Source organism: Sylvia atricapilla, chromosome 2 (assembly GCF_009819655.1).
Source record: "Sylvia atricapilla isolate bSylAtr1 chromosome 2, bSylAtr1.pri, whole genome shotgun sequence".
In the NCBI taxonomy this organism is placed as follows: Eukaryota; Metazoa; Chordata; class Aves; order Passeriformes; family Sylviidae; genus Sylvia; species Sylvia atricapilla.
The window spans coordinates 91861859-91889528 of NC_089141.1; the positions used below are offsets into that span (position 1 = coordinate 91861859).

Sequence of the window (27670 nt, forward strand, 5' to 3'; positions counted from 1 at the left end):
TCACAAGCAGAAATCTCCAAGTGAACTCTCTGAGGAAAGTGAGTGTAATTTTATCTGAAGGGAAATATGGTCTTCTACCTGAGCACAATACCTTATGCCAAACGTGAACACAAAGACTAAAGAAAAAAGGGTGAGATTTGTCTGGATAAAACATTCTTTAGAGGAATTACTGACCATAAATTAAAGATTCTAACCACTTGACAGGGAAAATATTTATTTCCTGAATGACTATAATCTATTCTTTTTGGAAGACTAAACACACCTTCTCCCCTTCTTTAGGCTCTTCTCACTGAAAACATCTGTGGAGTGTAGTTGCAGAAGTTCATAAACTACATTCAAAGCTACTCTTGTGGCAATGACAAACTTCACAAGATCATTTCCCTAAATGAGTTTGTATATTGATTTACATTGAAGCATATTCTAACAACAGATCTGGATTTTTTGTGTTTCCAGCACAATATGCACTTAAGGAAAAAAAAAAAAAGAATCTACAAGTCATAGTTGAGTCAAATGACTAATTTGTTTTGGTAACAATAAGCAAATTCATTCACACAGTAAGAGCTTGTGTTCTCTGAGATTTCAGCAAGGAGCAAAGTCCCTTTTAAAATATGAAAGAAATGCATCTTGATGAACTAACTAATCAGAAGGGTATGATTCAGACCAACCAAATGTGTGTAAGGGAGAATATACTTACAGAATGACAATTTCTCACATTTGAAAATGACACAGGATGTATATAATTTGCTAAGAAACATGAACTAGGCATCTGATAGCTATAATTTTTTTAATTTATTTATGTGGGATATTTCTAATTTATATACGAAGAAATCCTTGCTTGTACAGGAGTTATTCTTGAAGAGATCCAGTCAGCAGTTAAACAAATGTGTTGAACAAATGCCTTATCTGGGTTTTTTTTGACATCATGAAACCCTTTAAACCTCAAAGCCAGAGGCTACAATCTGTCTTAGTAAGTAAGAGAGTGCCATGGAGCAAGCTTAAACATCCCTTATAATCCACACTGTTAGCTCTCCCCCTGACTCTCCTTTGGGCCACTCCAACCAGCTCTCTACAATCATGACTAATCTCGTATAGAGGAAACTAGCTCTAAACAATATGAATGTAAGCCAGGCTGTTGCCTGGCTTAATCCCTAGGCCTCTTTTATTTAGTGATTTAACAGTTTAGACACAGGCATCATCCCCCAAGGATGACATTTTGGGAGAGGTAGTGTTTAAGCTACTGCAAAGTCAGCTCTGACCTGCATGTCTTCGATAGCTCTTTAAAAGGTGACATTTCTGTGATAAACAACAAAGAAACAGCTTGTGCCTGGGAATTGTGCCAAAGTTCCCAAGGCAAATGTCAGAGCTGCAGCCTATTCCCACCATGGGGAGGGCGAGTGTGCGCTCTCCTGATCACAGCAGCTGGAAGATGTCCAGCAGGGACAGCACTACCAATGCCAGATAACTAGCTGTTCACAAAGTGATTGCCGTGCTAAATTCAAATTAAGAGGGTAGCCTGAGAAATACAAGTGGCCCTTCTGCAGCTGGCACCAGTGCCAGCATGGGCAGGGTGGCACCCGAGCAACGACGTGTGCCCTGCACTGGTGTGCACAGACAGCAACCACAAATACACCAGCACACAAATACACACCCTGCGTGAGAGGGAGACAAAGGACTTCCAGCTGCCATCAAAAACAGGGTTAAAAATGTCTATGTCAAAAAAGCCCTGTTCAATTTACATAGGCAACCCTAACATACTGTAATTTCTTGGGCTAGCTTTGTTGCCTTAATAATCTGATTTTGAAGAGGTTTTTGTATGTCACAGATGAGGATTTGGATGTGTGCTGTAGTGGTTATTATTTTCCATCTTTTTACTAGGGTAAAATGATTAAGGTAAGCAACTCTGATCTTAATACTTCAATAATATAAAATTTTTTGGTATAATGTTAATATCTCAATATGCTTGAAAAACACAAAATTGCCTTTAGCCTTAAAATGTATTGGGAGGGGATGACGGCAGTCCTAAAAATTCAGAATAACATTGTTTAAAAATAGGTCTATTTTTTAATGTTTGCAGACTGGTAGTATTTCAATTTATAGTAATTGAATTAATAACCTCATTAATAACCTAATCTGATCCTGTAAAACAGATTCTTGTCTTACAGAGACTGACCTTCAGGCAGTATCTTCGGCTGCCCTATTCTGTACTCAGTAGCTATATCCTGTACACAACCCTCAAACACAATAGCAATATCCTGTTCTATGAAAAAAATTTCTACTCTGTATCTACATATTCTGTCGCTAACAGGACAATTCATTTGTCATTCATCCATGCTCTGTTTTAATATTCAGACTAATAATGTTTTTAGAGGGTAAATTTATCCATTAAACTGGTTTTCTTAACAAATATTTGTAAAGATAGACACAGATAATATTTCTTTTTCAACATCAGATAATCATACCGACACTTAAAACTCTTTCTTATTCCCTCTCTGTAAACAGTACGAAAGTATTCTTCTATGTTTTTCTTTTGATAGAATTGGTTTTGTTATAAGTATCTAACTCTACTCCTCCTCTAGGATTCCCTCTGCACAACTTTATGCTTTCTAAATGTAAGGCATGCCAACTCCCACTGGGGAGACCCAGAACACCAGTGGGCAGTTGCCCCATCCTTGGGCCCCACACTATAATCTGGATTCCTCATGAAGGATTTAAAAATGTTTAGATTACACCTCTGACATATGCTTGCTGCCCATGACTTCTATAATCAAGGAGGGTCAGATCTATAAGCAATGAATCGCTCCTATTTTAAATGCATCGCCTAGAATTCTAGTTGATTTCTAGACATTATTCTTCTCATTAGACAAGAAAACACTTTGACTTTGTCCTTAAGTTTAGTTGGCTAAATTTAGTTGAGAAGAACCCTAACCTAAATAAAAATGGGCTTGCCATTATCAAGGAATCTCTAAAAGCCAGGTTTATTATAAGGTGTGAATGCAATGCCTTTCACATTATGAGTTCACTCATATTGATGCATCTTTCACCAGTAATTTCACATATAAATTAACTGCGGAAGATGGAACAGTAAGGTTTTTATAATCCACTTCATTTACAACTTGAGATTTGTATCAAGAAGCTTACAATGCCTTTATTCTTTACAGATTTCCTCCTGTGCAGATGCAAATTAAATTTTCTCACTATAAATTTAAAATTTACGCAGTTCATTGGTTTTGGTTTTGTTTTTCCCCAGATAATGTAAATTAGTACCATCTCTATTATTGCTATGCTCCTACAAATGGCAAAATGTGTGGGGTTTTTTTCCCATTTTGTGTATTTCCAAATATAAAATAATATATAAGTAGAGCTCAGGTACTTCAATTGAGTCTGGATGTCACTCTAAAATAGAGTAACAATTTCTTCATATCACAACTTTTTGTTTTAAGATAATACGCAAAATATACGTATGTAAGGTCTATAATATAAAGTAGTTTAAAAATAAAATCTGTAATTTCTATAACTAATTCAATAGCATTTTATTAAGGTGAGAAGCTTCTCCACATGAAAAAGACATCTGTAGCCATTTTATAAACAGGAAAATTATCAGGCCTTATGACTCCTGGAATATAATGTTATTCCTATATTGGATGGGGTTTGGTTGCAGGTAGTACAGTACCAGTGCTAGAAAACTATTCAATGACAATGGTTTAAAACAGATTTTCTGAAATTTCTTTGACCACTCATTAAAGGATCATTGCTTATTAGACAAGCTATAAGACAGGAAAGACAGCTATAAGACAGCTATAGCTAAAATAGCTATAAGAGAGCTATTTTGCTGATCAAATACATTTCTGGAAAGACAGAAATCCTACCAGGAACTTAAAAGGACAACAAACTAAAACCAAATAGATTTTATGACAGTCTTCCAGTACAAGATAGAGATTTTTCACTGTAGCAAGTTATTCAAGTGTGTCTTTTTTAAAAAATATGCCACAAACACGTGTTAGAAGAGTGTGAAACTGTAAGGGTCAAGTCCAGAATTTATAAAAATTACTTTCTCAGGGAACATTAAAACTTCTGGCTAAAATTAACTATTTCCTCATAAATATATTTTAATCTAAAAAAGACTATCCAAATCATGGCTTGTCTAAGGTTATTCCCTTTCTGCCATACTACTTTTACCCAAAATAGAAACAATGCTCATATTAGTCTATAATTAATTACTCAAAATGGAATTATAAATATGCTATGCATTCATTCTATGCAATTACAATTATGATGAATTCATTCTTAGGCTAAAAGATATTTTTAAATTATCATCATAAGAAAGGAAATTTTAAAAACACCCTGATGATGTAGTTACTGAAAGAAGATATGTAATAAGTCCCTTTTATAAAGAAATTTATTTACTTTTTTATTACAAACAGAATCACATGAAAGCTATATTTATCCCCTTAATAACACTGGCAAATTCTACATAATGATAATAAGTTATCTCTAAACTTCATCATTCACTAACACTACAAAGGGAAGTTATTCGGTCAGTATTTAGCTAATTTTAGTGAAGAGTACAATGTGCCTTCATGGTCTTTCTCTGTGTGTACCCACACTGGTTGCATGGAGACTAGTGCAGCTGGTCCCTGACTCCTCACTGAAAGCTCCTGAAATAGGAAAGAATTAACACTATGGTCATCTGGGATATAAGGGAGACGCAGTTCAATAAAAGTGCCAACGAAAAGGATTATTTCAAAAACAGCAATCTTAACTCTCAGAATTCCTTGAAAAGAAAGACTTTTTTTTCCATTAGCCATTTTCAACTACAAACTTTACATGCACAGGCCTTTTTCAAAAAGAAAAGTACCTATCTTCTCAAGAAAAAGAGTATATCAAGTCATCCAGAGTTAGTGCTGCAAGCATACACATGCTACACACCTACATAAGGAAAGGTAAGTTCTCTCCCAGCCCTTTAAAGTGAATTCTTTCAAGTCCTCTTCAATTGAACTCGGGTTTAGCTTCACAACAGAAGAAATGTACAGCTGTAATATAACCATGGTTGCAGTAAAAAGTCCTAACATGCAAGCTATCCTAAAACGTGAGAATAAGAAGCTCAGGACTGTATCACTGCTATCCCTTACTTCTGAGTAAGAGCTTTCTTGCCCTACTGAAATCTGAACACAGACAGAGTGAGTGCAGAGGGATCAGTGAGAGTAGAAGAACTGTAGAAGAATTACAGGACAGCACAGGGTAAGATAGGAGGAGAAAATTAAATCTACCGGGAGTTCAAAATACCCCTGATACCTCACTTGCAAACAAAACTTTGCCTCAGTATATTTTTGTGTGAAATTTTTCTCTGTAAATTTACACTACCTGAAGTTATTGAGAAGACACTTCAGGCCATATTTATGTATTTTTATATATAACCCAATTACTTAATCTATTATGAAAATATGCAGGGCTTTGACACTATAAAAGAACAGGCACAGGTTATCTCAGTAGGAGAAATCTATTACCCAGCAGAACTAACTAATCTAAATAAACACTTTTTTTTTACTATTTTACTATAAATTTTGGTACATTTTTACTATTTTCTTTTTATAAAGTGTATTATTCATTTGCTGAAGTCTGAGCTAAGATGCATCACAGAGATTTTAGGAAGACACCTATGGGTAAGTGGTGATTTGTGAGCCCTGAGGTGGGTGGAGAGCTGTGGAGAACTCTAAAGTGGTTCAAGTGTCACAAAAACTCACTGCACATGTCTAGGTAGAGTGAGGATGAAGGAGAACTGAAAAGGTAAGAAAACTGAAAATGTATTAAGAGGGATATGTCATGTTTAGGCATGGCCTCTAACTCCCAAACCTAGGACATACTTCCACAACTCAGTGACTGGAAAACTTTGAGCATAACAGCTTAAAGAATTTTGGACATTTATTCACAGAAATACACACAGCAAAAAAAGTTAACTAAATAAACTTTGATATCAGACTGTAAAAAAGAACCCAGACAAAGTGTTTATTATGTCTTCCTTTTAAATGTCAACGCAAACTAGTTTTTGCTGTAGACAAACTGTTGCTGGTGGTAGATTGAGCTGCATTGGGTTGATAACTTCACGAGGTTCATTCTCAAATGGTCTCTGTCATTTGAGATGCTAATCTGTCCTACATGAATGAGAAAGATTTTTACATTATAGTAGGAATAGTCTCCCTGACTTGAGAGCATTTGCTTTTGCTACAAAAGACTACCATAAAGGAAAGAGAAGCAGATGAAAAATCATGCTTTACCTGTCCATACTTTGCAGCTAAATGTAGGGGTGTCCAGTACTGATTATCCACTACATTGAGATCTGCCCCATGATCTAGTATCAGAGATGCAACATTCTTGTATCCATTAGCACAAGCCACATGCAGCTGCAATATAAAAGTTAAATTTTGCATATGTTAATAGTCAAAGAATTCATCCATGGTATACTACTTCATATCTTTACTAAATCAGAGTTATAGCAAATACAAAATGTACATGTGATTATTACAGGCTAGAAAACCACTGTGAAATCTTTTTTAGCATTTATAAAAAAGATGAACAAGAAAAAATAATTCTAGCTTTTTGTGAGCCACTAAATAACTTAGCCTATTACTTTTCACATAACTTCAAGCAAATATGCTTTCAAATACATTCAAGGCAGAATCATAGATTTAACAGAGCTTGAGCTTTCTTTGAACCTAAAACTAAGTTTCTTTTGTGGCAGTTCAAATATCCCAGATTTAAGCTGTCAGTATTCCAAAATTAATTCATTAACACATAATCAAACCAAGAACATTGAGACTGCAGCACAAAATTAGTGACAAAAATACTTTCTCAATGTTAAACCAGAAAGATTTTATTTTCTATACTTTAACTGCTTCCCTAAATACTTAATTATTTTAATTGGTAATTGTTTAAATAATTTTAGTTGATTTTCTATATCTGTAAACTTCATTTAAGAGTGAAAATGGAACAGAAGGAGGGGGGGAAATACAGTAACAAAGTGAGAGAAACAGGTCAGCAGGAAGCTTAGGAGGTCAAGTAGTGCCACTTGCTGCTAAAGCAGGGACAACTTCAAAGTGTCTATGTTTGCTCAGGGCTTGTCAATCTGAGCAGCAAACACTGTAAGAGTGATAAAGTATGAAAACGGTAACAGCAAGAAAAGGAAAAGAGAAACACAAGAAAAATCTTAATTAATGGCTGATTTGAGGAGCTTGACATTATCTTTTTGCAATGTATTATTATTTAAGGCTCTGTATGTGTTTGGCATTTATATTGGGATTCAATTCCACTATATGTTGAGTTTTTTTTATATAGAAAACCCTAGCAGCCATGTTGGGATTTTATTTAAAACAAATAACAAGTGTACAAAATAAATATATAAACCATATAATACCAAACAGGTCTTGTGAACAGAGAAAAAGAGAAAGATATAACAGGGCAACAAAATTATTTTCTCTCATAATAATCAAGCAGAAGAAGAAAATGCAATAAGGAATCCTATATCGGAAAAAATGTAATTTGCAGGTTTTGGTGGAAATTGTTTCTTATACATGGTGAATAACTGTGTAGACATGTATTTCATATAATGAGACTGGTCCGGGTTACAGTTTAGTGGTCTTTACTTTCTCGTAGTCCTCTGCTGTGATTTCAAACATTCCCTTCACTACTGGGAACAAGGGGAACAAGACCTGAATTTGGAACTTGGCAATATATAACTGCTCATCCCTGGTTAGAAGAACTTCATACTCACACTGGTCAGTAAGAACAGGGCATAGAATATTGCAGAAATTGAGAAGTCAGATTATATTTGTTCCCTGTATGCACAGCCCAACTGCATGACTTTTTCTCCTTAAAGCATTGTTAGAGGAAGATATTCTTTTTCTGGTGATTGTAACGGATGCATAACGGAAATAAAAAGGTCTTGCAATAAATCTGTGACTACAGCTCTGTAGTTCCAAAGTCACTGTAAGAATAGGAAACACTAAAATGAGAGTTTGGGGTACTATTTCCCTTAGCTGCTATTTCTGGTTCAGCTGCACATGCAGAGTATGCATAAAGTTTTCACTATGAACATGATTGATGCAGAGGGAAGGAATACAGTATAACTCATTTAAAATCTTCCCCTGGAAGGGGTGCAAAGCTCCCCTGGGGGCAGAACTTTGAGGGTTTTGTACATTGGAAATCATAGCATGCAGAATCAAATTTTTCCTGTAATTTGACATAGCTTCATGGTGGAGGGAGGGTGTGCTTTAACAGAAGAAATTACATCTTCTATTCAGACATCAACTTGACAAGTGCTATTTTAAAGCAGTGTAAAAGCTCCTAGGAAATATTTTATGGCTGAAATACTTCAAAGAAAAACTATTCCATGAGAATACAGCAGTAAAAATGCTGTGTCTGTTGGCATTAGATGTGCACAAATGAAGGTATTGTGACTCTGTGAAAATGTGTGTATTTATATATTTAAAACAATAAATTCTTGCTTGATTCATCTGAACTTACACATGGACTTAGATACATGTTTTGTCAAGAGAAAGCGAAACTGATTTGAGACTTAAAACAGACACTTGTCTTTTTTTGTACAGATAAATGTAGAGGAACAAAACACTATTTCCAGAACCCTCTGATATCCTTACAACTACTACAGACCAGCTGACTCAACACCCATGAATAAAGAGATAATAGTTTCACAAGTTCTAGATTTTCCACCAGTGTGTCAAACAAAAGCTTCACATAATAGAAATCTCAAAGAAAAGCAAAACTATCTATTTTGTATCTATTTCTTGAAAAATCAGATTTCAGCATAAAACTCTTGCATAAAAACTGTTCATGTAGAATGTTTGTCAACATTCTACTAAGCAAACAGCAAAACTCCCAAAGTATCCACAGTGTTCTTCTCTCAGTATTTGCAGTTCTGTTAAACATCTTTCAGAAATGTATTCAATTATTCCAGATACCTACAGGAAAGGTTTTATACAATAAGATTTATTTAAGTTTATAACTCAGTTTAACTCAGACAATTCTGACTAAAATAGCAATAGAAGTACAATGGCTATGTGATTTAGCAGCTTAGATAAAAATATCAGAAAACTGGAAAGTAAATTAATGCTTTTACGAAATAAACTAAAACTTGTGCTGTTTCTTCCCACCCCTTCTGTGCTTCCTTCTTGTTTTGAAATACAGTTAATTGTCTTGGAGTTGCCACGCCAAAAGTCACAGTGTTTTGTTTCTAGAGAGAGCCAGTGGCTGGATTAAACCCAGATATGAGGCTAATCATTATTTTGGTTAGAGCTTAAACACTCCACAGGTATTAAAATATGATTTAGTATATTAATTCAGTATCAGGCAATGTAATTCAATGCAAATGCAGAAATGATAGTAATAATTATTAATGCTCAAATTATATTAGTACACTATTTGCAGAAAAAAACAAGGTGCTTTAAAAAATTTATTCAATATATAAATGCTGCTGATTTACCATTTATTGATTGATCGATTGATAATGGTGCTGAAGAATTTATATGCAATGGAAACATTCCACAGACATGCTATGGAAATACACAGTAATTTAGAATTATTTGGCAGCTGAAGAAATGGAAGTCCTGACAAAACGAAGGGATAGAAGATCTATTTGCAGAAAAATTATAATAAATTCCACCACAAATAACATGCAAATTTGGGTGTAGGAGTACTTTTCCATATAAATGCTTCAATACACTGAATCAAGGTTGGATTGCTACATTAAAGAGTGTTTTAGTAGAGCTCAGCCAGGAGACATGAGCCAAAACCAGGGATCACTGAGTGAAGTTTGAGCCCCTCTCTCACACAGAATGTGAGAGACCACATGATTTCCTGCAGCTTTAAACTATGGTGTTAATATGTTTGCTATTAAACTTTATGTTGCAAATTTATTGGCCAGGAGAAAAAAAAGTTGTCATTGAGATGTTGCTCTACCTTATTTTAAAATCCATATTATGCATGGAATTGACACACATCTGTTTTCAAAACACCAGGTAGAACCAAAAATCTTAAGAGAATTGCCCTGCAAACATGCTGAACTTGTGGCAATGCATGCATACTCCCAGGGTGGTGATTACATGTTCCCACTCACCAGGGTGACTCCTTCATCATTCTTTTGATTCACGCTCCCCCCACTTGAGACGAGCTGTCGGACGTCTGTAAGCATTGTCACAGCTCTCTGAATCTTCATTTGGCGCAAGGAATTCAGCTCTACACCTGGAAAAAGAAAGGGATAAAACCTTCTGCTGTTTCATTCATCAATAAAGAGCAGATATATGATTTTGTGTTCTGGGTTTTTAAGAGGTCAATCAACATTTAAATAGACTTTAGCGTAAATTTTTGAGTGTTCACTTACCTACAGTTACCAGAAAGTCTACTCCTACCTTTATCAGTCAATACATGGATGATTTAAGTCAGTGAGCTGTATCCAATAAACCACCCTGATGTCCTACTGACTGCAAGAGCAGTTGCAGGTAAAGGTGCTGCAATATCATGAAACCCACTGGGAGTGTGAAATAGCTGTGATTGGTAAAAGAATTTAAAAATTTAAGGAAGCGACTCAAGTGTTTGAGACTTATTCAATTAACTTTTTTGCTGTTGCGTTCTTTCAACCCTGCAAATACATCACAGTACCCAGACCAGTCCCTCAAATTGGGTGGCTGAACTGCTTGAGAGATTGTGAAGTCAAGCAAATTACATTAAAACTCAACACTTTTTAATGTGCCTGGGTTATTTTTAACTGGGATTAGCTCTCTAGCTAAGCCTAGACCATTTCAAGGCTCCATAAACCAAGAGAAAATGTGGTGTGACAGTAGGAGCAAATAGCAGGGGATGAAAGGAATGGGATTGGTTGTGTCAGCATTGCTATGGAAAGAACAATTGTCAAAGAAGAGTGTGAAAAAGAAGGTAAATAAGGCAGTCTATAACCAAAAGAAAGCATGATCTCCAGTCTGCAGAGGTTTAAAATAAGAACCAGGGTACAACAAAAGTGTGAAGTGGTTAACTTAACAACTGGCTGTAATTTGACTGGAATAAATAACCTAAATTTGGGGCTTCATCCTTCTGCTTCTAGTTCCATGGGATTATTTAAACCCATATATAGAAAATGCAATTTGAGAATAAAAATTCTATTCTGGCCATGACATAGCAAAAAAATCATATTGAATAAATTATTTTTTGTTTCTCTCCCACATTTGTCACTGAGTTGAAAAATGACAAATTATAAATTAATTAATATACATTTCACTCAGTATTTTATCTTCATCAGTACTTGAAGTTCTTTACATTGCTAAAACAATTGAAGCATGTTTCAGGGTAAATTTTGAGTTTCTTCATTTTAATCTGCCCTGGAATTTGTATAAGTGGGTGCACAATATGTAGCTCATGAAAGAATTTCAATTTTTTTTTCCCAACATGCCACTGTACATGCTGCTTTATGTTCTGTTCTGCAACACTTGTAAGGGTTTCAGCTCTGAAGTGAAATGTTCTGTGCGAGCCCTGTTCTATTTCTGTTATTTTTATGACCTGTCCCCTAAATGATACTAAAGAACACCAAATGTATAACACAAATACAAACATGAGATGGATAAAATTACATTTCTTATATCTGGATTAACCCTGCAAGCATTCATGTGATATGATACTGATAGATTAAATTAGAAAATGTCCCCAAAAGGAGAACGTGTTTAACATCCCACTGCCCTGAAAGTTGCTAGATCAGAACACAATGCCAATTTCCCAGAATCTTCTCAGTGTCTCCTAACAATCAAGGTTTTTTTGTCAGAAATCTTTTATGTCTTCATCACATTTCATAGTAATGATTTGAAACGACCTGATGATATTTACAGACTACCAATGCTGCATGATGTCAATTAATTATTTTTTTCTTTCTGTTTCTACCTATTTTGTTTTTACAACAGTAAATTAATGGTTTAACACTCTTGTCCCAGTGACAGAACTCTACCAAATACCTAAGGGCAATATACATCCCAAATTAATTATCATTTGCAGTGTTGACTTGACATTTTAAACACTAAACATTGAAGACTGAGTAGAGAAAATGAAACTTCACTGGTCCAGATGAAGTTTTTTCAAATGTTTTCAGGTAAGAAAGATTAAAGTTTAAAAACAAATGAAGCATTTTATGCCTGATGAAGGCAGAAATGTTTAAGTACTGCTGACAGAACTTATGTCAAGCTTTTCTTACTCTTGATATGTCTGGTAAACAATTAGAACAAGTTTTGGGTTTCAAGGAGAGAGGAAATGGGTGGAAATTAATTTCCTACCTCTTTTGTCTGAGAATACCTTAAGCACTCAAAACAAAAACTAAGTTCACAACCCACAAATTAGAAATAAAGTTTCTGATTTTCCCAGAAAAAAAAAGAAAAATAAATACTGAGAGTGAAACACATTTATTATGACTTTGTTTCCTTCATCATGTTTAACACAAATTACAGTAACACCTACAGGTTGAGTAAATTGCTAGTAAATTCTAGCAATTTACTACTGACTTACATCCAACATAGTCTGAGAATTAACACATCAGTACATTGTTATATTAACAGTGAAATATTGATCTTGTTCCTTGTAAATTGCCTTTATAGAACCTTGGTGTGATTTATCTGGGGCCACTAAGTACCTAGCCATTGAAAGAATAACTCTGGTCATGTTGAAGAGGAAATCAAGAAACTAATTCAGTTGCATTAACTGTTCTATTATTTTCTATCATAAATGTAATGCAGCCATCAGCTCAGAGAAAACACATAAACCATGCCACAGAGCAACAAAAGTCACAGTCTGTGTGAATCCAAAACCTATTCAGGACAGCTTAGTGGCTTGAAACTAATAGTTGTATAAATGAACGATACATATTTCATTAAACAAACAGCAGTAATTCTCAAAAGAGGGATGCCAAAGTGTCATGGTTCCACAGACTTCACATTTTAAATATCCAGAGTAGGTTTGAAAATGCTACATAAACAATAGTTTCTCTTTCCCTACCTTCACAAAAAAAATTAAAACATGCAAAAATAATCTAAGTTTCAGTCTTAAAAGCATAGTTTTGAATTTCAAGAACTCAGGAGCTATTAGGCTTTAAGCAAAGACTTCTGTGGTGGGGAGCTGAGAAGCTGATTTATCAAGCATGCAGATGTATCATTCTGTGAGGCTCAAACAAGGAGACCTTGCCAGTAAGTGCTTTCCCTTAATCAACTTCATAATTCTGGGGAGTTCGCTCTCTGGGAGTGATACTTTCCAAGAATTTAGATGGAACAAAAAAATGCTACTCATACAGTAAGTAACTCTCACTGCCTGAATCATAGAATGACCTTCACGTTGCTTTTCAAAGGGGAAATGTGGTTTAGAAATTCAACTGAAATGGGACAACAGCCAGCGTGAATAAAAAGAGGAAGAAAAACACATTGGCATCTACTATGGGAATGGATTCACATTTCAAAAATTGGAAAGTCAAAAAAAAAAAAAAAAAAAAAAAGGCATACGATGGAAAAAACACTCCAGAACCAGAAGAGCTACACGGTCAGGAATTCCGCAGGAGATAAGATGGGGAAGGAACAGTTGAAACAGCAGTGACCCTGCAGGCCACGTATTTGGTGATGAGTATTACTGCTGATGTCAGGCAGGAGAATAACCTAAAAGCTGCAAAATAAATTACCTCTCACTGTTTAAGAAAAACACCTGACAAGGCCATTTCATGTGCTTTGGCTGTCTCACCTTCTCTGGCATATGGTTATAGAAGTGACAACCAAAAGCAATAGAAAAACCTCACATAAATAATGCAAAAGTAACTTTCCAAAAGTTTCAGTGATAAAGAAATACAAGGCAAAAAGAACAGTGAGTTGCCATTAAAAACATTTTTCTCACAAACGTCCACAACAAAGAAGTGTGGAGGGGACACCCATTCCTGGGACCAGTACAAAGTAAAACACTGAAGCGCTCTGGCCAACACCCATTGCACACACCCACAGCAGGCACTCTTGATGTAACATGCAGGTCTCTCTCTCCCATGGGCGTAACATTCTTAAGGACAGGTCAACAGCATCTCATTTTGCAAACAAAAACATACATTAAAAACTTGCAATGGCTTTGAGAAGCCAATCTCTGTTCTCATACTTGAGTCTTCTCTGACTCTTACCTATATCTGCCCTTCCTGCACAGAGCTGTACATACAGCAAGGCTCTTTTCACCCCATGTATGATGAGCCTCTCTTACTCTTCTATAATTCAGGGGATATTATAGCTTAGAATTTATTTTTCTTCTGTGCAGCATAGAATAGGATAGACATGTTAAAAAAAATCACAGTATTATTCTTTAAATATTACTTTTCATTCATCGAAATATCCAGATGTAGCTATTATTTTATTTGCTTAAGGTTTTAGAAATACTTTTCTGGCTGCCTATTAAATATCTTGGTAAACAGCATTATTTTTGTGAGATTACATTGTTCAATAGCCCTTGTGCATATCACTTGGCATTATGTGAATCTGATTTTTAAAGGTCAGCAAATAAACAGATACATGTCAGCAACATTTACTATGTGAAAAGGGAAGCCAATGTTTTCAGATTCTGCAAAAGAATATATACTAATAAAACTTGTGAGGCCTATAGCTCTAACTCACTGCAGCAGTACCACCTGATTGTTGCTGAAGGGTTTTGCCTGTCTGCCTTTAAAGATATCATTACATATGTTTAGTGAAGCACGTTTAGTTTCATAGACTGGGTTGGGCTGGAAGAAGCCTTAAATATCATCTAGTTCAATCACCTTGCTCTGGGCAGGGATACCTTTCACGAGACCACATTGCTCAGAGCCCCATCCAATCTGACCTTGAGCACTCCCATGGATGGGACACCCACAGCTTCTCTGGACAGCCTGTTTCTGCCCCTCACCATCCTCTCAGTAAGGAATTTCTTCCTAATATCTAATCTAAACCTACTCTCTTTCAGTTTAAAACTATTGTACTTGTCTTGTCACTACATCCCCATGTAAAAATTTCCATCTTTCCTATAGGCTCCCCTCAGGTACTGGAAGGCTACAACTTGGTAACTGCAAACCCTTCTCTTTTCCAGGCAGAACAAGCACAATTCTCTCAGCCTTTCCTCATAGGAAAAGGCTCCTATGAGGCATCTCTCTAATTATCCTGGTGGCCTCCTCTGTATCATTTCAACAGCTCCATGTCCTTCCTGTGCTGGAGAGCCAAGAGCTGGGTGCAGCACTGCAGGTGGAGTCTCACCAGAGTGGAGTAGAGGGGCAGAGCCACCTCCCTTGACCTGCTGCCCACACTGCCTTGGATGCAGTCCAAGGCACAGTTGGCTTTCTGGGCTGTTAGGGTTTATTTCCTTCTAGTCTGAATATGCTATTAGAAGTGAAGTTCCCACCTCCTCCTCATGTAGATATCAGAGTGACAATTCTCCCACTCTAGTGAACATGCTTTTATTCCTCTCTCTTCTTCAATAGGACATTGATGATCCTTTCAGCTAAAATTAGTTAAGTGAACTGTCTCTTAACTTGTTTGCAAACAAAAATACTTTTTGTAATTTATTTCAAAAGGTTGGCACAAATTCAAGGTTTAATATTAATGCATTCTTTTGTGGATATGTACTGCATGTTTATTATTTTATTTGTTATAATAATATTAGAGCACAGAAGCAAAATAAATATATCACTGTCTCCAGCTACTTGTGGTAAACATCATGTCTGAAATGAGATCACAGATGGTATTTCTACGCTACAGATTTTATTGCAAGTTTTTAATATGTTATAGTTGGTGGGGTTTTTTTTTGTTAGAGAGCAGTAAAAGCAGGCTACTCAGCACCTGCAAGGGAGGCAGGAGCTGAGGGTGAACGCAGGCCAGGCAGGTCTCCATCCAGGAGACCAGGGCACAGTCCCACAGTACCCAAAAAAGAAAACCAAGGTGAGTTGGTGAGGAGAACCAGGGCCAACAGCAGTCCTGTGATTGCCAGAAAAGTCTCTAGTGACAAATCCAGGTAAATCAGATGAAGCAAGGAGTCAAGCCAGTGGTCCAGGGTTGGGGTCAGCAAGGATCATGGGCGGGTACATGACTACCTCAGGCAAGGACCTGGGACTAAATGCTGCTCCAGAGACAAAGGATGGGTGAAAGGTCATGACAGTGCTGCTCCCAGCCTTGCCTCACAGCTTAGCTCTATCCCATCTGACAGCTCCCAGGTCACAAGGCCACCACAGCTGCCCTGGAGCTCAGGCAGCCAAGCCCCTGGGAGATGGGGTGGAGGAGAGGTCACAGGGCCTGTGGGTGCATTGCAGGCACTGACATTTTTTTCCAAATTGATTAAGGTTATAGTTTTAGGAATTCTATTAAAAAGTGACAATATACTTCTGATGGTAATGAATTAGATTATTTCTTGCTTAGTTGTCTAAAAGGATACTGAAAGGGCATCCCCAATTTCTGATATTCTTCACAATCTTTTTTTTTTTTTAAATCTTAGCAAATCCTATTAGTCAAGAATATTCTCATTTTCCCTCTAGCATCTGTTAGAAAACTAGATCATAAACTACTGGTTATAATTTTAAATGTTAATTTCATTGTCAAAAGTCTGCACAGTGAATTTAAAGGCTTTCCCTTTGACAGAAACATATGGGTAACATGCTGTAAGCATAAAATATTAAGAGGAATCTAAGACTTCAACGCCCCCCAAGAACTAGAAAAAACTTAAAAATTAGGGCAGTTCATTCACACTTATATTAGAAAACACAAAAGCCAAAGGAAAATGAGTATTCTCAGATATGACATTTTCCAGTGTGTCACATTTTTCATGTTCTTCATTTTCTGAAAGGACCTTCTGAAACAGTTCATTTGTTCCTCTGTTCTCAGTGGCAACACCAACACCTACCATCAATTAATCAGGCTCTCTGCAGAAAATAGATTTTTTGTGTGTGATAACCTTATGGGTAGGTGGTTCCCAATCAACAAGAATCAAAGTGAAAAAAATTTGAGCCACCCTGAGGCTGTTTCATTTTGATTGCCTATTTTTCTGTCAACCTACTGCATCAATATTTTTGAAAGAAAATTTGTAAGCATAAATCAAGATCATGATGCATATGGTTCTAAAACAGAAAATGGATTAGAGAATTTAGTTTTAGCTGAAGTTTGCTGATCTTTACTGCTAACAATCTGTATGCGCTGGCATTTTAGTTCTTACTGCAGTATAATAGCAATAATTCGTTAATGTCTGTGAAATAGTCTGAAATATTGAAGTCTAGACCATTCTTTTTCTGAAATAATATTGATTTATATACCTTTCTTTTCTTGATTGCACTGAAGAAACTCTAAATGTTTTTCCTCCCTTGCTGGATTACTAGATCTGTTCAAGGGTTTCTGTACTACAACCTCAATGCTAAAACACTTTGGTGTACACATTCATTCCTTTTAACTAATAACAATCAATCCCGATGAAAAATACACACAACTAGGATCTTCATTTTGACTTTATTCTCACAAAAGTGCCAGAGTGCTGAGAAACACACAAGATGTACTGTCCAGGTGTTGGCAGTTGTGGGGCTGTAGGGCTGGGTTGTATGGGGAGAGGCAGGGGATGTGCTGTCAGCTCCAGCAGACTCTCAGCGGGACACAGCTGAGCCTGGCAGCCAAATGTGACCCGTGGCAAAGCAGATAGACACTCCTGAAGGAGCTCCATACCTGAGAAAACCCCACACTGGAGCAGAGGAAAGGCGTGAAGAAGAAAAGGGCAGAGAGAGAGACTGCTGTGCACCAACTCCCTTAGCTCCATGTGCTGCAGAAAAGTTTGGAGTGAAGAAGTGAAGACTGGGCAGAGGGGAGCAAAAGTGTTGTTCTAATGTTTGCCTTCCTGTTTCTCACTACCTGAGTCTATTCCAGTTGACAATTTCCACCAAAATGAATCTGTTCAGCCTGTGACAATAACTGGCAAGCAATCTTGCTGTCCTTGTCAAGAAGGGAATGGGCGAGCAGCTCTGTGGGAGTTTTTAGTGCAACCACACCAGATTTTATGGATAACTTCAAAATAACTTACAGTTTAAATCAAAAATATTTTTTGTGCATCTTCCTATCACATTCTGGATTACTGTAAAGTGACAGGTTTGCAGTAAATCCCTACCCACTAATCTTCTAAATTAGATTTTTCTGTACGTGTCATATATCCCATATGTTGTTAACTGTTGGCTCCAGGGAGATTCTCCTTATTGTAGTAATTGACAAGTTGGCTATTTCTGGCTAATGTTAAAAGATGTCTCCAGTGCGCAGGGTTCTGAACTAACATGTAGAGCTTTTTTTTTTTTTTTTTTTTTTTTTTTTTTTTTTTTTTTTTTTTTTTTTTTTTTATTATTCTACCTGCTGATGCAAGGCAGAAGATTAAATTCATTTCTTCTATTTTGCTGCTGAATATTCCTAAATGGATAGAGCTTGCCAATGATTTTGGCTCTATATGCAGTTTTTTGAGACACCTGAACATAATCCTTTTAATATTCAGGGAACAAAACAGACCCATTATTCCGCCAGCTTGGAATAGCATAATAGATTTTGCTTAAGTACATGAAATCTCTATTATCATGGCAGGTCAATAACCTTTAACCAGGTCTTTTAAATTAATTTGCCCCCACAGAAAGTGAATAATACTGTGTAAAATACTTTGTAGAAAAGTAATACCCATTTTTTCTCCTGTACTTGTATCACAGTAGAAAAAAGAATACCATCTGAACCTTTGGGTAGATATGTTATTTAAATATAGTCATTCTTCAAAAAATAAAATCACAACAGATGGTTCTCTTTTGCTTAAGTAACGATCTGCTACTGCATGAAACTCTCACTACACAACAGACAAGAAAACTATTAAATTTGCTTTGAGATGTGTGTGATATGTAGACAGTTCTTAAAAAAGAAAAAAAAGAAAAAAAAAAGAAAAAAAAAAAAAAAGAAAAAAAAAAAAAGAAAGTAAATGTCCAAATATTCTTTCTCAGATTCAATAACAAGGCTGATGTTCTTGGAAAGCACAGTTATCCTACTGAAAACTCAAGCCTGAGATCTTGGAGGACAAAGACAACAACTTTTTTTGGAAATTAATTACAGTGAATGTGTCACATCCACTATACAACTAAAAACCAAGTAAGGAAATAAAAATGTTACAATTCTCAAAGTATCAAATATTTAAAACAGACTAATGGAAAAGGAGGAAACAAGGATCATATGCCATGATCAGAGTTTCACTGACACAGTAATATAATAGAACATCCTGCATCCAGAAACAGAGAATACACTGGCAATCATTTAAAGTTTGATTTTTTTTAAATGCCATTAATGACTCAAAAGATTTGCCTTAGCAAAAGCCTTAACAGCCCAAAGCTGTAATTAATCAAAACAAAAATTATGGGAGATTCTGGGTGGACTTCCTTGATGATTCCAATAATCAATCGGGTTAAGAATAAAGCAGTGCAAATAGGGAAAGAAGCATCACCTTTTTATATTATGTCCTAGGGTGATGTTATGATGCTTGTATCATTATGATGTTCTGTTTATGATGGATATTAAGATTTGCACCTTTAAGACTCGTTCTGAGAGTAAAAGGGGAGAGAAGAAGCGCTCAGTTTGTTTTCAGAAATTGCATTTGCTCCCCTACATTCCTTCTCATGGACTGTGTTGTCTGCAGCAGACAGCAGAAGAGAGCTCTCCTTCACTTTTTAGTAAATTTTTTGCTAGCTAAGTCAGAGAAGTTCCCCAGACTGTGATTTTTCTGTTTCTTGGAACTGACCAGCCCTGCTCTGGACTGAAGTCCCAGAAAAAACACCAAGAGCTCAGGCCTGTGGCTCACAGGGGCTTGGAACACAACACTTTCCAGAACAGGAGGGGCTGAAAAGAGACTGAGTGAGCCGAGATACAACCCATGACAAGGACTTTCTGAACTTGCCATCTCCTCAGAACAGTGAGAGATTTATTGTTTACTATTATTCATCTTCATGCCTGTAAATACTTTTCTGGTTAAATGAACAGTTTTTCCACTTTTCTCCAAGGAAATCTTTTCCCAAACCAGGTGGGATACGAGCCACTTGAATTTGCTTTCTAGAGGGAACCCTTTGGAAGTTTCCTCCCAAATTTGCCCTAAATGAGGATTATTATTTTCCTCATTATTATTCACCTCTGAAGGGATACACTTCCTGAAAGTAAACAGTGAATGGATGTGAAGGTGTAAGGTAGGCAACAAAGAAAATTTCAAATGAAAACAAGATGAAAAGAAATGACATAAAAATGGGTTAGCACTGGAATGGGAGCCTAGAGAGAAGTAGAATCTCCAGTCCCACCTGGCCTATGCTCAGTTGGCCTTGACTTGGTAGATGTTGAAGTTCTTAAATGTCATGACTTTCTTTTCATAGCAAAACAGGAACACCAGTAACATGGAAAACCAATGACATCCTGGCACAGAACAATTTTAACAGCTTTTACTGATGTTTTCCTTGTGGCTGGTCAAATTAATAAATCTCTGCTCTCTACAGTCAGCATTTCCTAGAACTGTACTTTTGGTGATAGGAGCATACCCTACTAAATAGGCACCTACATACAGACCTGTAAATTTAAATATCCTAAAAGTCAATCTACACAGCAGAATTCTATGTCTCAGCTGGCTGTTCTGGGCTCCCTCCATAGCACATGGAAAGAAGCAGGCAGTTCAGATCCTAATTCATGTGCCTCATTATAGATGCCTACCTTCAAAGTATCTCTTTTGCTGTAAGAAGGGTTTGCTAGAGAGTGGCTACCAGATACTAGATTTAGATAAATCAATCCAAATAAAGTCTTTGAGCTCATGAGCTCACTAGGCTTCTGAATGCCCCCTGGACACAATCTAATATTATACAGTTAAGCTGTTTCAAAAACTTTCCTAAACGTAAAACAGGATGCTGTATTTTCCCTTCCATCCTCAACTAGAAATATCTTAAATGAACCTTACAATATGCCAGAATTATTACCCAACAGAAACAATGCTCTTAATATACAGAGGATATGTACCTCGAATTATGTTCTCTTAGGTAACTGAAGTCTGCTAATTTCTTTTTTCAGTCAATAATTACATTCAGTATGCAACATAACATTATCTATATAATGTAATATAACAGCAAAGAAAGCTAATTTCTGCACAGGAAAAGAGAATATTTTAATGAAATAGTAAAAATTTCATTAGATCTCAGTAATAAAATCTCCACATAACATTCTCATATGTTATATTCCATAACAGTAAAGTGTGTATGGAAGCTTTCTGACAGTTGCTAGATAAGTACAATATTTTGCAGTTGTGGTACTCCTGTGCCCTAACAGATCATGTAGATCATGTACAAGCAGAACTCAAAGAACTAAATCCAGTAAATGTTTCAAAATATATAAAGCATTAAAGGCATCCAAAGCTATTGCTGTCACTTATGGCTCCAGGACTTCCTCAGGGTAAATGAAATTATTTCAAACAATGAAGAACAGTTCAGTCACTAAGATCTGCAGTGAAAATTAGACAGATAAAGTGAACTACCACAGTGGTAAAATCTGTAAGAAATTATGTACATGCTAGACTTCTAAAAACTCTAATGTTTCCAATTAACAAAGTTTTCTGTGGCTTCAAAGCTACTTGTTCAAATCTTATTTTGATTCATCAAAATAAATAGATAATTTCTGTTTTCTCATTAGCTAAGCTATAAGGAACCTAATTTTACTTTTCTCTGTGAGCTCTGCAATTAGAGGCAATGATTTAGAGTGATTCTAAACACAAATATCTTCTTAACATGGTAAACCAGGATGCACAACTGAATGGAGAATTGAAACATGAAAATTAAATTAAAACCTTTTAGGAATTCAGGGAAGTTCAGAGAATGGGGAAATATTCCACTTACATTGCATTTAAAGGCTGAGACTATGGGAGGGTGTTTCTCAATACTACAGGCAGAAGTTGGTATTTACTACAGGATCAGCTAATCTTGTATAAAGAGGCTTGGTCCTGACCTTGCTCTGTGTTGAGGTATTCATACATAGGTGTGCATGGGGATTGCTGCCACAAGGAGAACTTCACCCAAAAAATCCACAAAGAAACATTAAGTCTGGAAATTCAAAGTAATTCATACTTACTTATACAGTTTATTTTCCTTCAAGAATCTTCTCCTCCGTTACTATAAATCTTGGTAGGCTATACAAATATTTCATAGGTACCAACTTAATTTCAAAAGTCAAGTGTAAAATAAGGATACTTTGAGCTGTCTATTGTTACAAGAATAATACTAGCAGATCAAGCAAAGCTGATGGGCATTTTGACACTGATCACCCAAAGACCAGGTTTTCATTGCAGTCAAGGGATAGGATTGATTTATCCTAAAAATCTAACCCTAAAACTTGTCAACTTAAGTTCTTATTAGTCAGCAGAAAGAAATAGTCCTGGAAGTCAGTTCTCCTCACCTAGCCAGTTTAGGAAGAGATGAAACAATGCATGCATTTCCTCTTTCTCTCTATTGACCCAAAGGTCTGGATCATTAATTAAAGCTTACTTATCTAAAGTTAGTAGAGGTAGATGTCACCTTCAAAATGTTAAAGTTTTTTAATTTGGTATCATCCAACATTCACAGAATCACTGTTTAATTAGGAATAGTGCCTCTGCTACCTACAGTAAAAGAGATACCACTGTAAGCAGGATGCTACAGGAGTTTTGCATGTTACCTGTTAAATATCAAAGTATTGCGAACATTTAGACAACAAATATCTGTGTTTTTCAAGGTAATCCAGTCTTTAGAAGCTAATAGCTGCTTTGCCATTAGAAATATCCAAAACCAGAGTTGTGAAGACACTGCCACGCACTGGGGAAACAAAATTATAAAACATGCAGTACACTGGATATGTGAAGTTTAGGATCTGACATTGTGATTTCCTTGACCCTTTCCTTAAGTGTTCATTAACAGAATATAATTTATGTTAGTTTATGTTAAAAAAGATTCCTTATATGGAGACAATGTTGAAAGTACACTTTTTAAATTATTTATCATTATATTTGCTTAATGCGTTTTCCTCAGTGTTAAGATGAGCCACATGCAATGTTCAGACAACTTCTCATAGTCAAAAGTAATGCTATAAATCTCACTTTCAGAACTCTCATATAAGTTTGGAATTGATGAGCAACACATCTAGTTTTTCAATACAAGTCCTGTCATCTATAACCTATTAAGCATAATTCATAATAGAAACCTAGATACAATATTTTCACAATTAAAAAAGAACCCCAAACCAATAATAACATTTCTAAATGAGGGATGAGGTATCATATGCATTATCATTCAAATTTTTTGCAAAGATTTATTTATTTAGAAGTCTGTCACTTGAAAAAATGTTCTCTGAGAGTATAGATAAGACAAAATGTGAAACCTATTCCTTAAATAGTTAAATTAGTTGTTTTAAAAGCTTCTGTGTTGCTGCAGTTTCTCCACTTTGAATTTACATTCTAACATCTCTATCCAAAATGTCAAAAGCAATTTTGACAATGACAACTGCCATTAACCTTTGTTAGTTGCTCCATTTTAAACACACTGAAAACTTTTGTGGTTCCAAACCATCTTCCTCCCCTTCACCCCCAAACTAATATAGTTCAATTGGATTTGGTGTGACTTACATCAGATCAATACACATCCTTATCATTTTTATGACATGTTCAATAAAAGCATTCCAGAAGCTGAAGAGCTGACTTACCATTTTCTTCCAAGTACATCAGAAGGATGCTGCTAGATTCAGTCCCTTCTACAGCATAATCAAGTGCAATATTTCCATTAACATCTTGCAGAAGCACATTTGCTCCAGCCTACAGACAAGAATTAAAAGCATTTAGGTTTTTATACTGAAATCTCAAAACACAACTGGAGTCCTTACACTATCCCATTCAAAAATATTTCAAAGCTTGGGTTCTTAGACAGCACGCTGATTATAACCTGAAACAAGACCAAACACACAAAAAAGCCAAGACAAAATTAAGGACTCATGAATGTCAAAAAAGCTGGCTTTGTTTGAGACAGCTGACGCTGTTGCCACACTAGCTGTCCAGTCTGGATTTGCTGCACAGATGTCTGACTTGCCCATGGGTGAGTTTTGGAACCACCACCATTTGCAGCACAACACTTTGAAGTCAGCTGTCAGTGACCACAGCCTGCCTTAAAACACTGCACCAGTAACCAGCAGTGGTTCAAAAGCTGACTGACAAGCAGCACAGACAGCCTGCAGTAGGGATGGGCAGACAGCTGCTCTGGGTAACCTTGTCAGCTGGCCTGACCTCTTTATGGCCTCATCCATCAATGGAACCTCAAAGAGAACCATCCATTGCTAAATAAAATTGCCATTTGTCACTAAGTGGAGACAATGAAAGTGAGCTTGATGATTTCAACTGTAGTCTCTAAAAAAGCCAGGCTGGAATTTCTCTGTTTTATTCAAAATTCAATATAAATGAGTGACAAATAAGAAGAGCCCTTGGAGGTGAGGAGTGGTGAAATGAAAAGCTTGAAAAGGAACCACCAGCACGATAAGAAAATTTGTATTTATATTTAAATATTGTTAATGTAAGAATTAGTAGGGAAATATGTATTTTTAGTAAGAAGGCTCTCATCCTTGAAAATATCATAAATATCTGGTGGACATAGAAGTTTACATTACTAGTGTTACATTACTAGTGCTACATCAGTAGAAGTTACATTACTAGTGAACTATCATGTATCTTCTTTAAGAGGTTGTAACATTATAATTTCAAATGTTCTCTCTATGGCTTTTAATGGCAAGGAATTATGAAATAAGTGTGACCTCAGGTAAATTTAATTACTTTTCTTAACACCTTGTATGATAAAGAGTTTAGCTAATAAAAATGAGAAGTACCAAGGACTGCCTTTCTTAAAACCACAGCAGCAAAGGTCAAATGTAATATGAAATTATTAATAGAAGACATGACTGCTTTTTTCAGGGGCTTTCTCTGAAGTATTCTATCAAAGAAAAACTTGCAATAGGCTCAGGTCCTGGCTTAGAGTAAAATATGACACAAAAAATGAGCAAGTTCATGTAGGCTTTCTGTTATCACACTTGAAGCTGAACTGTTAGTCTGAGGTGATCTGAGTTTCCAACAGTGACCAGGGGACAGACAGGCATCAAAAATAACTCACCTCAGCTGTTTCAAAAATCACTTACGTCCTATTAGACCATATCCTATTCAGCAAAATAATCTATTCTCCTTCAAAATGCACTACTTTCTTCTAGTCTTATCTTGTTTCACTTACTGTAAGGGAAACCTAGAGAGCAAATTTAGATTAGATGGATATAACATCTTCTGAATTTTTAAATTAAATTAGATAAGCAGATTTGACTCTCATGTTTAGTGAAAAAGAAGTAGAAGAAGACTTCCAAGTCTAAAATCTTACAAATGCTATGAAAATAAATTTCTACCTTCTGTCCTGCAAAACAAAATCAAAAAGATGGCAAGAAATCAAATAAAGAGTGGATTTGAAAATCGTAGTACCTTTAGGGGATGGTTTAACAACTATCTATTGTACTTGTTCCATTACTAGGAAGTATGACCTTTTATTTGTTTTCTGCTCACTGACCCATGAGAGTTTGCTGGTGAAGGTAGAATTATGGAAGCAAAACAATTTCATATCTCATTACTTTGCATATAACAAAAACCCACAAAGTCTTGCAGGTATCTATACTTCCTTGCAAGTGGATAATCTCCAGGTAATGTCAAAAGAATGTTTTCTTCCTTGTTGAGATAAGCAACCAAATTACCTTTGACATATCAAATTCAGGAAAAGTAGGATAATTACCTTGGTCAGCAAAACACTTTTAATTCGTTTCTAAGATGTAATATCACAGAAGGAAGAACACAATATGGAATTACACAGATCCAAGTAATTTTTATTAGGTATTTCTATATTTTCTATATTAATTAATTTTTTGAGAAATGTTTGCAATTCTCCCAAACAGTTTTGTCAAGTTTGGTCAAAGTGGAAGCAGTCATAAGAGAAGCTCTAAGAACTTAAGTAAAGAAGCAAATCTCTACAATGGTGCACTTCTAAAAGAAGGATCTTGCTTTAAAAAGAACTATTTTATGAGTTTAATAATAGGCATTTTTAATATGGCATATCACCCCTGCCTCCCTGCTCTGCACCATCTGAGTTTACTGGGGCCATGCTCTGTCTCACTGCCCACATCAGTAACAGAGGCCTTGAACAAGACTAGACCTCTATTAACCAGGGATGCACCACTAGTGTGGAACACACTGCAGGTAGCAAACATCATAGATGTACCTTAGTTTAGATTCAGATGGCCAGAACTGTGCTAATGAACTTGGGTGCTCTATTCCATATACAGCCTTGTAGGCCACACGGTAAGAAACCCAGATGTGCCAAGAGACAGAATTCAGATTATCTGAATATAATCCTACTTTCTTAGGTTTCTGTTCATTGCTCTTGAAGAAAACATGAGGAAAAATGTCCCCATGCTGCTGATATTAGTTTCCAAATTTACATGCATATCTTGTTTATATTCTAAATGCTATTTCATATTTATTCCATTTCAACAAAACCCACTTGAATTCTGCATATGGTGCTCAATGTATGTGAAAAGTTACTGGCTTACTTATTCTCAACACAAACTTATTATCAAGTAATTTATCAATAAAAATGACAAATATTTTGTAAATTTTTATTTAATATATCCCATATATACCAAAAATATTTTTGAGGTAATTATGTGTCTGTAATGATAAATTGTTTCTATTTTAGAAAGACTACAGAAGGAACATCTTTAAAAATTTTATTTTTAAGCATTTCTAAGGACACCTAGTTAAATATATCAAATGCAAAATGCAACTGAAGTGCATCTGTGCTACGCAGAACGACATCCACATGTAGATACAGCAAAAGAGATTGAGCTCTGGTGATCAATAATAACTGAGCAGGCATTACCAGATTTCCATAGTATTGCCCCATAATCAGAAATCTGAGCCTGCTGCCAAAGAGAAAATACCTTTGGCTAGTGGAAGGATGAAATATTTCCTTTCTAACTCCAGCAATGATGATTCAAAACACTTCAATTTTTATTAGGATCATGCTACTTTGTATTTTCAAATTCTGTCTTAATTTCTGTTTATATAGCTATCTGTAGAATCTCAGATGTTTTCAGTGTTTTGATTTCAGAAAACCAGAGTAGAATAGCTAATGTCCACATGAAGCGGTAACTCTAAAGATTAGTGAAAGAGCTCAGGAGCAATACAGCTGAGGTAGGTTAGATGTGCAGAGTTCCACATTACCAATCTGTGTGCACACCCACATTTTTTTGCCGACTTGATGGAGTTTAAGGTGACTTCCCACTCAGTGGAAGAGAGATGAACAACTTCAGATTCAATGTGGAATGTATGATACAATGTACATCCCCCACTGCAACTTACCCCATGATCACGTCTTTGTATAGCTACACTTGGAGTTAATTTAGGATAGTACAGAGAAAAATACTGCTTTTGCTTAAGAGGATGGCATAGGAGCTGAAATCTTTCTCCCCAGATAATGTTCCAGAAGATGGGGAAAGAACCAAAGAGCATCTGAAATCTAAGCACCACTGGAAATTTTGAT

At 36.0% G+C, this 27670-nt stretch overlaps 1 protein-coding gene across 1 annotated transcript in view; it reads right to left on the reverse strand.

The window, feature by feature from the left end:
* Positions 1-27670, reverse strand: part of MYO16 (myosin XVI) — a 267582-nt gene that overhangs the window by 189390 nt on the left and 50522 nt on the right. Inside the window, exons 4-6 of the mRNA XM_066313833.1 lie at positions 23760-23868; positions 10127-10251; positions 6273-6398 (exon numbers count right to left, since the gene is read on the reverse strand). Coding sequence (XP_066169930.1) covers positions 6273-6398; positions 10127-10251; positions 23760-23868 — 360 coding nt within the window. The remainder of the gene's footprint in view (positions 1-6272; positions 6399-10126; positions 10252-23759; positions 23869-27670) is intronic.